A 15,053-nucleotide genomic window follows, 5' to 3' on the forward strand; every position below is an offset into this window, starting at 1 on the left:
ACTGCTGCATGACATCCTAGGAGTCAACAGTTTATGAAGTCAAGTGTTTGCTTTACCGAAAGATTACCAAGGCTGAACTGCAATATATGAAATGCACATCTTAGCTTAGAGTTGGACTAGAACTTTTCCTTGGCCTCATAAATCTGCTAATTGTCTTTTTACACCGTCATGGAACATGTTATGATTTTGAATAACAGGTGAACTGATAACAATTTTGTATTAATGTAAATGTTGTTTTTAGCAGTATGTTTTAACAAGGATTAACTTGTGAAAATTGTGTTAATCTGGATGACGTTCATGTTTCACTGTTGCAGTCATTGCAATTGGGTTGTCCTGCTGGCAGGCTACCCACAGTCGGCCTGAATTCCAAAGTCTAGGTCCGGCGTCGGTTGCTGTCGCCTCCTCCCTGACGTCAGTGCGCTAGGGGTATAAAAGATGCAGCCGATGCCATTTTCTTCAGTCTTTCTTGCCGCGCGGTGCCCGAAGCAAAAGCAGTTCACAAGTGCTGGTCGGCCGACTCCTGAGATTTTCATGTTCGAATTTCAGATCCGAAGTCTTCATTAAAAGCTAAGTACCCCATTGGGGAAACTTTTTTCTTGCTCCAGACCGATGTCAAAAAAAAATTAATAATTGTATTTCTTGTGGGAAGCAAATACCTCATAAGGACTTCCATTCTTACTGTATTCCTTGCCTAGGCCCTGATCACAACGTTGCTAATTGTCGGTTTTGTGCTAGATTTAATCAACGTACTGTTAAGCGTCGGTACGATTTTGCATTTCACTATTTTGGCAGAAGATTTAATTACAAGATGTCATCGGATAGCCATCTGACTACCACAATTCAAAAGAAACGCAAAGAAAAAGAAAAGGACAGGCATCCGAGGTCCAAAACTGACTAGGCTTCTTCTAAGCCAGTTGCCGGTTCTCAGTGAGGCGCTTTTGCAGCCCCTGACGCCCGCTACTTTAGAGCCGCAGGCCGCTTCTGACTCCCACGTGGAGCCGACTAGGCCGCTGGAAACTCAAGATATTGGAACCTTGGAAACTATTCCCTCAGATGGGTCCAGAGCCGCTGAGCAGGCATCTGCTTCTGAGGGTGTTTTCAGGCCTACACAGTTGTATGTTAAACCGACTTCAGCTTCAAAGGCAAAGACTAAAGCATCTCTAAAGACAAAGAAACAAGTACAACAGCCCCTTGGTCAGGCCTCCATACCTAAAAAAACAGATGCTCAAAATGGCCGAAGACCTAATTACTTTGATCAGGGGTTCCCATCCCCCTCCTGATAAGAGGACTAGGCAAGAGACAGAATATGACTCTTCAGATCAGGTTTCCATTTCTTCTGATTTTTCTTCTGATCAGGAATACTCTCTTCCTCCCTATGAGGATTCTGATGCTGAAGAATCTATCCCTTCAGCCTCTTCTCCTGAGGATTACTCTTTTGGGGAAACTCTGCATACCATGAGGGAGCATTTCCACTGGGAGAGCCAAGATTATTCAGAATCTAAGAAAAGGCTCAGAGACTTCCTTTTACTACCTCAGCACAGCCCCATTGCTATTCCACCTGTGATAGACTTTGTAGATGATGTATTTTCAGAGTCCAGTCTGACTCCTGACTCTACCTCCAGCTCCTGTTAAGCCAGACGGATACTACAGGGTTCCTGAATCACAAAAATTCCTTTTTAAGAACCCTGCTGCTGACCCAGAAACCATCTCTCAAGGTCCCAAAGGGATCAAGGCTTCCACTGCAAAAAAACCCACCCCCTCTGACAGGGATTCTAGGGCACTGGACAGATGGGGAAAAAAGATTTACACTTCTGCTACCTTGGCTATAAGGGTTTTAAATTGTCAGTTTCATATGCTTAAATATCAGCAATATATTATGTCACTGCTTAAACAGAAAATGTTGATAAATTCTGAATGGGCAGAAAACAAAGAAATGCAGGATTTATTGCATGCAGCTGAACAAGTGGGAAAGCATACTTTGCAATGTGGTTTTGATTCTCTGGAGGCCTCCTGCAGGGCCGCTGTTATGGGTTCTGTCACTCGGAGGCATGCTTGGTTAAAGGAACAGAATCTGCCTGATCATGTTAAAGCAAAATTATTAGATGCTCTATTATAGCATGATACCTTGTTTGGTGTTAAAGCAGAAGAGGTGTTGAAGAAAATGGAGGACAAAGCTAAATCTATGCAAACAGTCAATGATTTCTTACAGGTATAGCCTCCAAGGCATTGGCCTACAAAGAATTGGTCCTTTCCAGTGTCAGACAGGCCACAAAGAGGCAGATACAGACACCCTAGAGGCAGATCCCAGCCCCAAGGCTCATACAGGTCTAAACAATGGGATGCTTCTACCTCCAAAAGCGGAGAAGACAAATTACAGCCATACAGGAAACAGTCCCAATGACTTCTCCCTGCCTGCGCCAAGCACTTACCTTCTGGCAGCACCTTTAGGTGGAAAACTAGCACTTTTTTCTCAAAATTGGCACGTAATAACCCAGGACAAATGAGTCTTGGATATAGTGTCACAAGGCTACAGGTTTCACTTTCACACCCTGCCAAGGGCAAATGGTTTGCCAGACCTGCCAAAAAATCAATGGGCAGAGGCACAAAAGCAAGTGTCGTCCCTCATGGACATGAGGGCCATTCAGCAAGTACCACAGCAAGAGCAGGGACAAGGATTTTACTCAAGACTGTTCTTGGTGCCCAGAAAGGACAAAGCCTGGAGACCAATACTGGACCTATTTATTCTAAACACATACCTGGATATTCCAAGATTCAAAATGTTGACTCTGCAGCAGCTTCTGCCCATGCTGGGTAAGAAGGCTTGGCTTGTGACTTTAGACCTAAAAGAGGCATACCTGCATGTCCCAATCAGACAATCATGCAGAAGGTACCTCAGATTCATAGCTGTCTCAATGCGCTACCAATTCTCTGCACTGCCCTTCGGCTTATCTACTGCGCCCAGGGTCTTCACAAAATGCCTGGCTCCAGTAATTGCATTTTGCAGACAAAGAGGAATACAAAAATATCCTTACTTGGACGACTGCCTTATTCAAGCAGAGAACAAGGACATTCTACTACAGCATCTGGCATTTGCAAAAAGATTACTTACATGCCTAGGGTACACAGCAAACGAAAAAAAATCAAAACTAGTACCCTTTCAAGAGATAATATTCCTGGGTGCAAGCTTAAATACAACTGCCCAGATGGCTTATCTCACACCAGACAGACAAAGGCAACTGACTACTTATTTCAAAAATTTGGCAACAAATACCCAGTTATCTGCAAGAAAAATTTTGCAGCCTTTGGGCTTCATGGCATCCTGCATTTTGCTAATTCCATATGCAAGATTGCATATGAGGAAACTTCAATGGTATCTAAAAAGTGTTTGGACTCAACATTGCCACAGCCTGGAAACAATAATTACCCTCATTCCCTGCCTGCAACAGGAGTTTCTATGGTGGGCAAAGGCTTTTCACCACAACAAGGGACAGCCATTCGCTTTACCCACAGCCAGGCAGATATTAACAACAGATGCATCAGATTATGCCTGGGGGGCCCACATGGCAGGAAGATGTATTCAGGGCACATTGTCCGCAAGCCAAATGCATCTACATATCAACCAAAAAGAGATGCTAGCTGTTCAGAATGCCCTGACAGCCTTCAAGGATCTACTTCATCCGGGACAACTACTGATAATGATGGACAAATACTACAGTCATGTGGTACATAAGCAGGGAGGCACTCATTCCTACCCCATATGCAGGCTAGCCATGAATTTGTGGGACACAGCATTGACTTACCAAGTACATCTGCAGACACAATTCCTGCCAGGAAAGATAAATACTCTGGCAGACGAACTAAGCAGAAACCTCATGGATCCCCATGAATGGAAATTGGATCCACAAGTCTTCAGCATGATAACAAGGAATTGGGGATGCCCGGACATAGATCTATTTGCCTCCCCTCACAACTGCCAACTGAAGAGATTCTGCACAAGGACTTCTCACAAGCAAGCATGGAAAGTGGATGCTCTATCTTTCAGCTGGAAAAACTTAACAGTCTATGCCTTTCTTCCACTGCCTCTCCTCCCCAAGGTACTCCTAAAAGTCAGACAAGAGAAGCCAAAAATGATACTGATTGCCCCAGACTGGCCCCGCCAGCACTGGTACCCAATCCTAAGGAACTTGTCTCAGTACCCAGCCTGGACATTACCTCAACTTCCTCACTTACTGTCCCAACACAACAATCAGATCCTGCACAGCCAACTCAAGACCTTAAATCTGGCAGCATGGTGGATACTGTAGTTATTCAAAACACACCTCTCTAAAGCGGTGATGGATGTTATTTTGGAGGCCAGGAGGCCTAGTACCAGAAAATTGTATGCTGAAAAATGGAAGAGATTCTGTGCTTGGAACCAGGCACAAGGTATTGACACAACTGTACCAAATATTCCTCAGATTTTGCAATATTTAACTGAGATGCTGGACAAAGACCTATTCTTTTCATCAATTAAGATTCATGCCTCTGCCATTTCAGCTCTTTCTCATCCTTTTAGTAAGGCAGTACCTCAGAGGAGCCAAAACCTTTAAGGTCTCCAAGGAGATCACCAATTCCTGCATGGGACCTCAGTTATGTCTTGGAAAAACTCACCCTGCCTCCTTTTGAGCCAGCCCTCTTCAGCTGATATAAAATTTTTATCATGGAAAACAGCACTGCTCCTAGCAATAACCTCTGCAAGACGAGTCTCAGAGCTACAGGCACTCATGGCTGTGGAACCTTTTATCATTTTCCATCCAGATAGGGTTTCTCTGAGGACAAACCCGACATTTATGCCTAAGGTAGTGTCCAGTGTGGCCCTTAACCAAACTATTCATTTGCCTACTTTTTACCCAAATCCACAGAATAAGGGTGAGAGACTTCTGCATTCTTTGGACATACACAGCTGTGCTTCTACTTGGACAGAACCAAAGCTATCAGAAAGACTGAGCAATTATTAGTGCATATGCTGCAGGATCTCAAGGAAAGGCTATCTCAAAGCAGACTATTTCAAAGTGGATAGGCCACTGCATTCATTTCTGCTATTCACAACATGGCAAATCAATGCCTAAGGGCATTAGGCCACATTCAACCAGAGCAGCAGCCACTTAGCAACCTTCCTCAGAGGAGTACCAACCAAAGACATTTTAGAGGCTGCAACCTGGAGTTCAGTGCACACTTTTACAAAGCATGATCACTTATCACTCTACTCTAAATCCAGGGCAGGCTTTGCCACTGCAGTTCTGCAGGGCCTCATAGCCGCTCCTAATCCTATAAGCTCCAGCCTCCCAACCTTAGCTTTGGGATTCAACCCAATTGTAATTACTGCAACAGTGAAACATGATGAACATAGTACAGTTGTGTACTTACCATAAATGTAGATGTTCGAGTGTATTCACTGTTGCAGTCCAGGTTACCCTCCCACCATCCCCCTTATCTTTGCTGGAACTTATCTGTACTTCTCTATTCTATACAACCTATGTGGTGTATTTGCTTGTAGATGAAGGAAAAGTTTACCTTGGTGCATGCATGCTTTATTGACATATTTTTAGCCGCCCCTTTTGGGGGCACCTAACATCTGGGGCAAGAAAAACTGAAGAAAATGGTGTCTGCTGCATCTTTTATACCCCTGGCGCACTGACGTCAGGGAGGAGGCGACAGCAACCAACGCCGGACCTAGACTTTGAAATTCAGGCCGACTGCGGGTAGCCTGCCAGCAGGATAATCCAATTGTAATGACTGCAACAGTGAATACACTCTAACATCTACATTTATGGTAAGTACACAACTGTGCTTTATCATTCCCAGATCAGATGTTTGCCTTTAAGTATATTGTTTAGCAGCATATGCTAGCTAGCAAAGCTGTGAAACAAAGATTACAATATCAGAAAAAAATATAGCTGTAATGTGAAACGGGAGTTAGATGTTTAATATCAGTCTGTGCCTTGCTAGATCTAGTATCGTTAATAAAGGATACATGCAGATTCCTCCTGTCTTCTTAAAGTGCACTTGCATTCTGAAGTTTCCTTCTTTGTTAGTAAGAGTATAAGAACAAAGAAGCATTATTTTCAGACTTTTTCTTGTATTCTAGGAGGATGTTCGTCAAACGGTAACTTCAGCAGAGCCTATCCAGTATTACTTCACACTTGCTCAGCAGCCTGCGACAGTGCAGGTACAGGGGCAGCAGCAAGGTCAGCAGTCTGCCACTCCTGCAGCTACCATCCAGCCCGGTCACATAATCATCGCACAGCCACAGCAGGGACAGGTAAGTAACATGATCTAAGAATTCAATTTTTTGTCCGGTTATTGGGAGAGTGGGGCTCAATCTTAGCTGTGAAAACTGACTATGCATAAGGAAAATATTTTTGCAAAGGCAGTAGAGTACAGGGAGTCACCTGAGTAATTCTTGTTTTTGGATATGTCAACTAATGCTTTGTTTGTGGATCTTAGAAGACAGTTGTTAGTATAATGATATACAGGACTGGAGTTTTTTTTTGAGATAGTATAGGATCTGATGAGCAATTATGAGCTGGTTATAGCTGAGTAAGTTTGGTAGTTCTAGTCAGGATAGTTGTTTCAGAGCTAAACAGTGGTGGGACCTGAAACCTGAGTCAGTAGCAGACTTTGATATTTTGTTATAACAGTTGATTCATTTACTTAAATCTCCATTGTTTAGGTTAGTTAGTATAGAAGAAACATACAGTAGGTGGGTTTTTGCGATGATGACTCTACTGTTATTGGTGAGGTAGTTTTTATCTCCTAGGATATTATTGGGTCCCGTTGAGACTGTGTTCTTGGCCTTAGTGAGCACAGCCAGGACCTGCACCCAGTCTGTAGTTGGTGGGGTTATGTTTGAAGTTATTTTCTCAGGGGGGCTGAGTGGTAAATTTGCTCTGCTGCTGGATTGTCTCTGTTCCCTGGCAAGCGTATAATGCTAGTCTCCCTATAGTGGAGTCTCCCCTGTGGTTTCACCTGGGCACCGTTTAAACAACACTGTGCGTGGAACACTAATCTGAAACCCTTTTCCTGACCTTCGTCTCTGCAAACAGCTAACCTCTTTTTACAAAGACCACTTAAGTATGCGTCTCCAATTACCAATAATTATTGTGCAAGAAAGTGATACTTTTAACCTTGCATCTGTATTGCCTACAGTTGTTTCAGTGCCCTAGAGTTACTGTAAAGTAACTAGTATCTGAATACGCTCTTACGCCACATGTAATTTAGGTCTAAAATAAGAGGAAAACGAAACTAAAACTAAAGAAAGTTAATGAGGTAACTGCTCCCTAGCTGTGCTTATCTCTCTCCACAATCCAGCCAATCCCTCTCTTCCCTGATTGGTTTTGCCTATGCTATTTCTTACCTGGGTGTTGGCCCGCTCCCTCTCTGCTTAACCCCTCCTCCTTCACCTCGTATCCTGTTCCTAGCTTCCATAGGTACCCTTGTCAAGCAGGTGCCATTTTTAAATATACTACTTCTCTCTGCTGCTGAACGTCTCTGTTCCCTGGCGAGTGCATAACGCTAGTCTCGTAAGTGCTCTTTTCACTGCTGTTGTTTCAAAATAATGCAATGTTGTATTAACTAACTGTATTCATTGTTAGCAATTGCTTGTATTTTATCCCCATGCTACCTGTTATTTAGAGCTCCTCATATAATGTAGTCAGTGCTGTTACAACATGGCGTACTGTTTAAGCCCAAGAGTATTTGTTTTCACATCTCTGCAGTTAATCGCTTAACTGCTTATTCAAAAGCCTGCCTGTTCAAGTGAAATAGCTGTTACTATACCACATTGTGCTGTACTGTGTGTGAAGTGAGGTAGTAGCACATTTTGTGATGTTAGGTGTTATTGCTTTTCAGTAATAGTAGCTGCACGTAGTGCTGTTGGCAGCGTTAGTATTGCATTATCAACAGTGCGACAGGTTTTCTAGAGTAATTCACAACTGTAGTTTCTATGACAGAAGCGAGTGCATTTGAAGAACTTAATTTTGTTTAAACACACTGATTAGCCTTCCACTGTTTGAATACTGCATGCTTCTTCTCAATGAAATTGGTTGTTAAATGTAGATACAAGCGAGCGCATTTTACATTATACAATTATATTAAACACTCTGCTCAATCCTGTTGCTGTTAGAGCACTACATCGTATTTCTCTCAATGTAATTTGATTATTAAAAGTATTAGCTGCATGCTTTTTCTCTCAATGAAATTGATTGTTAAATGTAGATAGAAGCAAATTTGATTGTTAAAAGTATTAGCAGCCCCCACCCACACTTTTAATGCATAGTAATTGATTTTATAACCCTGCTAGTCACGCAGTGCTTTTTTATGTTCTCCTTATCTGTTTTTCACAATACAAATTGAGTCTGGAATGTTTTATTTTTCCCTTACAATTAGTCAGGGGTGTCTTGTTTATTCTATGTGCCTTACTAGTTTAGTGTGAGATGTTTTTACATCAACTGTTTTCTAAATTGTCTGTAATCTAAACCCTCCCCTCCTCTTGCTTTATAGCCTATAGTGGAGTCTACCCTGTTGTTTCACCTGGGCACCGTTTAAACAACACTGTGCGTGGAACACTAATCTGAAACCCTTTTCCTGACTTTCGGCTCTGCAAACAGCTAACTTCTTTTTACAAAGACCACTTAAGTATGCATCTCCAATGACAAATAATTATTGTGAAAGAAAGTGATACTTTTAACCTTGCATCAGTGTTAACCTACAGTTGTTTCAATGCCCCTAGAGTTACTGTGAAGTAACTAGTGTCTGAATACTCTCTCTGGTCAAGAAACAAGACACCAGCAGCCCTAACCTAACATTTTCTATCCCTCCATTTTCCCCTTTCTCTATTCACGTTATTCTACCCTGCTTTTGTGTAGAGTGCTGTCCTTTTCCTCTCTCCAGCAAAATCGACTGCTATTTTGATTTGTCTTCCAACTGCTCAGCTTTTGGCTTTGCAGTAGATAAGAGGAAAAGCGAAACAAAAAAGTAAATAAAGTTAGAGGTAACTGCTCCCTAGCTGTGCTAATCTCTCTCCACAATCCAGCCAATCCCTCTCTTCCCTGATTGGTTTTGCCTGTGCCATTTTTTACCTGGGCATTGCCCCGCTCCGTTCGCCCTCACTACACTCTGGCTCACTTCGCTTCCTTACCCTACCCCATTCCCACCCACCCCCTGACAGTTTCCTTTATACCATCCATGCCTTCCCCTTCCTCCTCCAACTGTCCAGCAATAAACAACTTCCTGCCAACCCAAACTATTCTTCACTTTCTGTCCCCCCACTGTATCCTACTCTTCCCACTACAACTAATAATCACCTACCTATATGCCATAACTCTTTCCCTCTCTTTACTCCCTACAATCACCACTCCTCGTATTCAACAACTACCTAACTAAAATGCAATACCTCATTCTAACGTCCCTACTCATCTTTCTCCTAACCACTCAGACCTCATGCCATTCCCACCTCCCCCCGATCAATCATACACTTCATCCTCCTATACCTTAAACACTTCCAACACCTGTTTTATTCCATCCTACTTTGATATCTCCCCAGCTCTGTTCAACCTCCCCAACTGTTACCTAAGAAGATCTACCAGATTACATATATCCCCCCAACTTATAAACCTAAGTCCAAACTATTCAAACTACACCAGTTTACCTTCCTAGTCACAGTACCTAATAATAACTTACTTACCTCAGGTGACATCCACCCCACCCCTGGTCCCACCCACTCTAGACCTAATTTCACATCCCCACTCTCCTCTACCTCCACACTAAACCATACCATCCCCTATTCTCTCAAGTCTCCCAGCCTTCCAGACACCTCTACCCCATCTACCATACCCAACCCAATTCCACCTAAATACCTATCCATATACCTTCTAAACATACAAAGTCTAACCAATAAAATCACTGAGCTTCATGCTTGGATTGCCCAGAAAACCCCTCACATACTGTGCCTATCTGAAACCTGGCTTAAGCCACATGTTATAAACCATGAAATCCTCCCACCAGGCTACAATATTTATCGTTTAGACAGACTAAAAAAGGGGGCAGTGTTGCCATCCTTCACTCAAACAACCTAAAGCTCTCTCCCTTCCCCTCACCTATCCCTGATTTTCACCCTGCTGAACTTCTCATCACGAACTGCCATCTTAATCCTCACAAGAAAATGGCCATTTCCTCTATCTATATCCACCCAGGAAATAACTTACCCACCTTAGAAAAATCATTTCCTGGTTCTCCCAAAACATACCAAAAAAAAACTAATTTTAGGTGATGCTAACCTTGACTGGGCCAAACTAAAAACTGACTCCCCTCAAAGTAGCATTAATCTGTATGGTTTTCACCAACTTGTAACCTCCTCCCACTAGAATCCATAAAAGTTCATTTTCCAGCTCCATAATTGACTGGTTACTAACCAACTCCCCTAACCTGTATCACCAACCCTCTACACTACCATTTCACCGTAGTGACCACCTACCTCTGTTTTTAGATATACCTCCCCACCAAATAAATCAAACCTGTTCAGACACTGCCATAAACTTGCAAACTTTAATACTACAGAATTCAACTCCATCTTATCCTCCATCAACTGGTCTTTTCTAACTAGGATTCCTGTAAATTATGCTGTATCCAGCTTCAATAACATATTCTTAAACACCTTTAATTCCCTTGCTCCCTCCAGAAAGGTTAGAGCAAAAGCTAATTATGCCCATGGCTTTCTAAAGATTCTAGTTCCCTTATGCTCCAAAGAGACAAGGCATGGAAAGCATGGATGAAATCCAAGCAACTACCCCTCCTCCAAGAATACAGACAACTCAGAAATCTAACTAAAAAACAAATCAGACAAAAAGTCCTTTAACTCTGATGGTAGTAAACAGCAAATCAAACCCTCTGAAAGTCTGGTCAGCCATTAACCATATTCTCTCTCCTGGCCATCCCTCTACTCCCTCCCCCTACCCTAATACATCTGACCAAGAAACAGCTACACTACTAAATACTCACTTTATCACTACTGTACAGACTCTGTTAACATCCAGCAGCAACTACTCCTCCTCCTACCCCCCTCAACTCACCTAACAGTTTTTTCTCCCTACAACCTGTCTCCACATCATTCATCTGAGCTCTTCTTCTAAAGCTAAAACCCTGCTCCCCCTCCACTGATAACTTACCTCCTGTTTTCCTAAAATTAGCAACTGACTCAATAGCATTCCCAAGATCTGTTAACAGATCTATCCAAGAATCCACTGTGCCTACCCTGTGGAAATCTTTCTATACCATTCCCTTACACAAAGGTGGAAACTCCACAAACCCATCCAATTACTGGCCTATCGCCATCTTATCCCCCCTCTAAAAACGCCAACATAACCTTCTCATGGTTTCCGTCCTAGACACAGCACAACTACTGCCCTCCTAACATTTTTCCACACCATTGCTGAGGCCCTTGACAACAATAAACTCACCTCTTGCCTTCTCTTAGACCTATCTAAAGCCTTCGACACAGTCTCCCACCCTCTTCTACTATCCAAACTCGCCAACCTCAACCTGTCATCCTCCACCATTTCCTTGTTTTCTAGCTACTTGTCTGGCAGACAGCAATCTGTTAAATGGCTCTCTTCCTCTCCCTTCTTACCTGTTCCAACAGGGGTTCCTCAGGGCTCCATCATAGGACCCCTCCTGTTCAATATTTTCACCAATGACCTCCACACATCATATAAGCAATCCTCCCTCATACAGTACGCTGATGATTCTACCCTCATTTCTATCTCTGACAACATATCTGAACTTCATTCCCTTACTCGGCAATCCTTTCTATCTACTGAACAGTGGCTAGCAGATAACCTACTCATCCTCAACTCCAAAAAAAACTAAACTCTTATTATTCCTCCCCCGCTCACTCTCCCACCTTAAAACCTCCTTCCAATCAGTTCCTCAAATAACACTCTTATTAAACCTGATGCTCATTCTAAACTTCTTGAAGTCATTATTGATTTAACCTATACCACCTACACTGTATAAAAAAGACCAACCAGAAATTAGGCTTACTCTATCGAAATAAAACATTTCTGACTCCAAATGCAAGACTCACCCTAGCCCAAGCTTTTCTCCTCCCACTATTTCTCTATGCTTGCCCCATTGTTTACTAACATTCAAACCACAACTTTATACAAACTCCAGTAAACCTACCATAAGACTGCAAGATTCATCACAAACTCTCCATACAAAACATACCACTGCACAGCCCTTACATCCCTTAACTGGCTTGAATTCCCTCACTTACTGTTGTTTTCACAACTTCAAATGATTTACTCTGTTCACTACAAGCCTGCGTCTTGTCCTGCTCTCTCAACTTTCATCTCTTCCTATAAACCTGTTCGTACCCTCCGTACCTCCAACCTACAACCACTTCAATCTTTCCAACCAAAGAAAACTGTTGGCAAACTCTTATATAAATGCTGTATAGCCCAAGCTTGGAACCAACTTCCTACAGACAATTTGCTGTACTATTCACCCAGCCCACTTTAAAGAAAAACTCAAACTCCATCTACTTGGCTCCAAAATTTGTTCCTGTACAACCCAAACTTAACCCCTCCCTCTCTTCTTTAGGTACCTTTAAAAATGGCTCAAACCTTACTGTGTGTAAATATTCTAATAACTTTTATCTTTTATTCTCCTCCCCTTTACCTTAAGCCCCACCAAATAAGATAATTGTGTGTTACAATGTTGGCATTGAATATTATAATGTCTGTATAACTCAATGTCTTGAATGTTTCATTCCTAAAATGTTTTTTTTTTTTTTTTTTTTTTTACCAACAATTTATAATACAATAGCTGAATTTGTTTTATTACTGTATTTCTTGCAGCTTTTCTCCTCGGGTCTCCACTGAAAATGAGCCAAAAGCCCAGCTGGACTAACCCAGTTAACAAATGTCAATAAATAAAATAAATAAATTAAATATGGAACTGAATCAGCAAGCAGATTCGCTATATTGCTTGGCTTAGTGAATATGATGCCATTAACTACCAGTTTGGCACACTGCTGTGTGTTGTCTTTGAGGTATGTGACATAAATGAAGATGACCTTATGGTTTTCTTTTACCTTTGAGGTTATCTTGATCACAAAATCCACTTTCTTACTCTTGATAATCCCCGTGTTTGTTTAATTTGTTGATCAAATTCTTTTCTCTTTTGGGAGAGATGCTTCATGATTTTATCCATGACTTTTTTCCTTTTGTTAGTATAAGCTGTTTAATTTAGGATTCCACCTAGGTGGTTTGTTCTTTGTTAGTTTTGGGCTTACTTCTGGTAGGTATAGCAGCCTCTATGCAGCCATTGATATGGTTGTACAGAGTTTGTAAACAATTCTGCATAGGTTGCTGTGTTGCTTGGGTTAAAAGAGGGCTTGAATTTTGACAACCTATCACTTAATAAAAGGTAGTTTGCTTCCTAATTGTTGTAGGGTTTACTGGTGGACCTGTAGCTTGCTAGGATGTGGTATGAGACTGTAGTAATTTGCATAGTGTAACTCCAGAGCATCATCCTGTTAAACTAACCTAGAGGTATGTTTGTTGTTGATGTAGACCAAGAATCCTCCACTTTTAGTCCTCATCTGTGTAGTTAATGGTCTAAATGTGTATTGAAACCTTGCACTGCCAGAGTACTTTCTGCGGCTTTAAGCCATGTCTTAGTGACTGCACAGATGTTTACCTTGTTTTAAAGTGAGAAGAGCTTGAAGGAGTGGAGCTTCTTGTTTAAGCTCTTGGCATTGAGCAGAAACACCTTAAGGTTCCCATGGATTGTCTTTCTTATGTTGAAAGGTTTGGCACTTTGACATTACCTAAAAAAGGCTCTATGGGGAAAGGTACATTTTTAGTTCGTATTTGGAACCTTAGAGGAGACAGGTGCAGACCGTCTTTGGCAAGGCAGTGTGGTTTGACTGTGTCCTACTATGCTGACATATATTGTATCCTCTTAGAATGACACCAGAAACTGTGCCAGTGGTTTGGTCAACCATCTTTTGTTCGTATTGTGGTATCCTCATTGGTAATGGTAGAATGCTGCTCAGTGCTAGGCACATAATAGCCTGAGATGCATAGTCGCACAGATCTGCAATGTCTTTCTTTATAAAGTCTAGGGAGGTACATCTCGGATCATTCACACCTACATGGACTATGATTGTCATACTGGTACCTGTAGTACAGTTACTTGAGTGCATGCATAACTTGGTGGATCCTGGCTCCAGATAGGCAGTTAACATAGTCTTCTCTCTGTTCAGCCTGGTTAGGGATTGAGGGATGCATCATTGTGTCATGCAGAGGAGTTCCCTGTGTTTACTCATGCTGTGGGCTTTGAATTTAGGGCTCCACTAAATTTGGCTGTATGTGTGGTGGTTTTTTTTTTTTTTTTTTGCTTTTAAGTGTTTGTGAGTGATAAACTTTGCCATTTGAATGTTTCAGAGGTGTCTTTGGGGTTTAGGAAGGTTGCATTTATGTGCCTCAGTATATGTTTATCTATGTGTCTGGTTGGTGTAGTGTGTGTGATTTTCATCCTGGTGTATATTATGTGTGCTTGTACATGAGTTTTTGTATTCCACTGAGATTGTATGTGTACATCTCTTGCATACTGCATCTGTTTCTGTAAGGATGAAGTGGTTGTCTGTAAACATGAGACAATAGCTACATTGTCTCAACATACTCAAATTCACCAAACTGGCTAAGGAGAAGTTGGGAAATTGCCCATCTCTGTTGTCAGGTCCTATAATTGGTGACCTACAAGGGTGTGGTATACAGTGGTTAACAGAAGGCTACTATGGGTCCTTTTTGGGTTAAAAACTTAACTAGGCTGTATGTTCCTAAATGTTAGAGACAGCACTGCTTAAATGCAAACTAGCTGCTCTGAGCTTTTCAATGCACAAGGTAGCTACTCTATGCTTACTGGGTTACAGGGTACAATTTAATGAGTAGTTTAATGGGGAAATTTTGCTTTTTAGAAGTTTGTACAGGGCACTGCTAACTGCTACT

At 41.9% G+C, this 15,053-nt stretch overlaps 1 protein-coding gene across 1 annotated transcript in view; it reads left to right on the top strand.

The window, feature by feature from the left end:
• Positions 1 to 15,053, top strand: part of NFYC (nuclear transcription factor Y subunit gamma) — a 542,726-nt gene that overhangs the window by 312,976 nt on the left and 214,697 nt on the right. The window contains exon 4 of the mRNA XM_044083683.1: positions 6,128 to 6,301. Within this exon, the coding sequence (XP_043939618.1) occupies positions 6,128 to 6,301 (174 nt within the window). The remainder of the gene's footprint in view (positions 1 to 6,127; positions 6,302 to 15,053) is intronic.

The sequence above is a fragment of the Protopterus annectens genome, chromosome 9.part0 (genome assembly GCF_019279795.1).
Source record: "Protopterus annectens isolate FY-2018-M chromosome 9.part0, PAN1.0, whole genome shotgun sequence".
Lineage (NCBI taxonomy): Eukaryota > Metazoa > Chordata > Ceratodontiformes > Protopteridae > Protopterus > Protopterus annectens.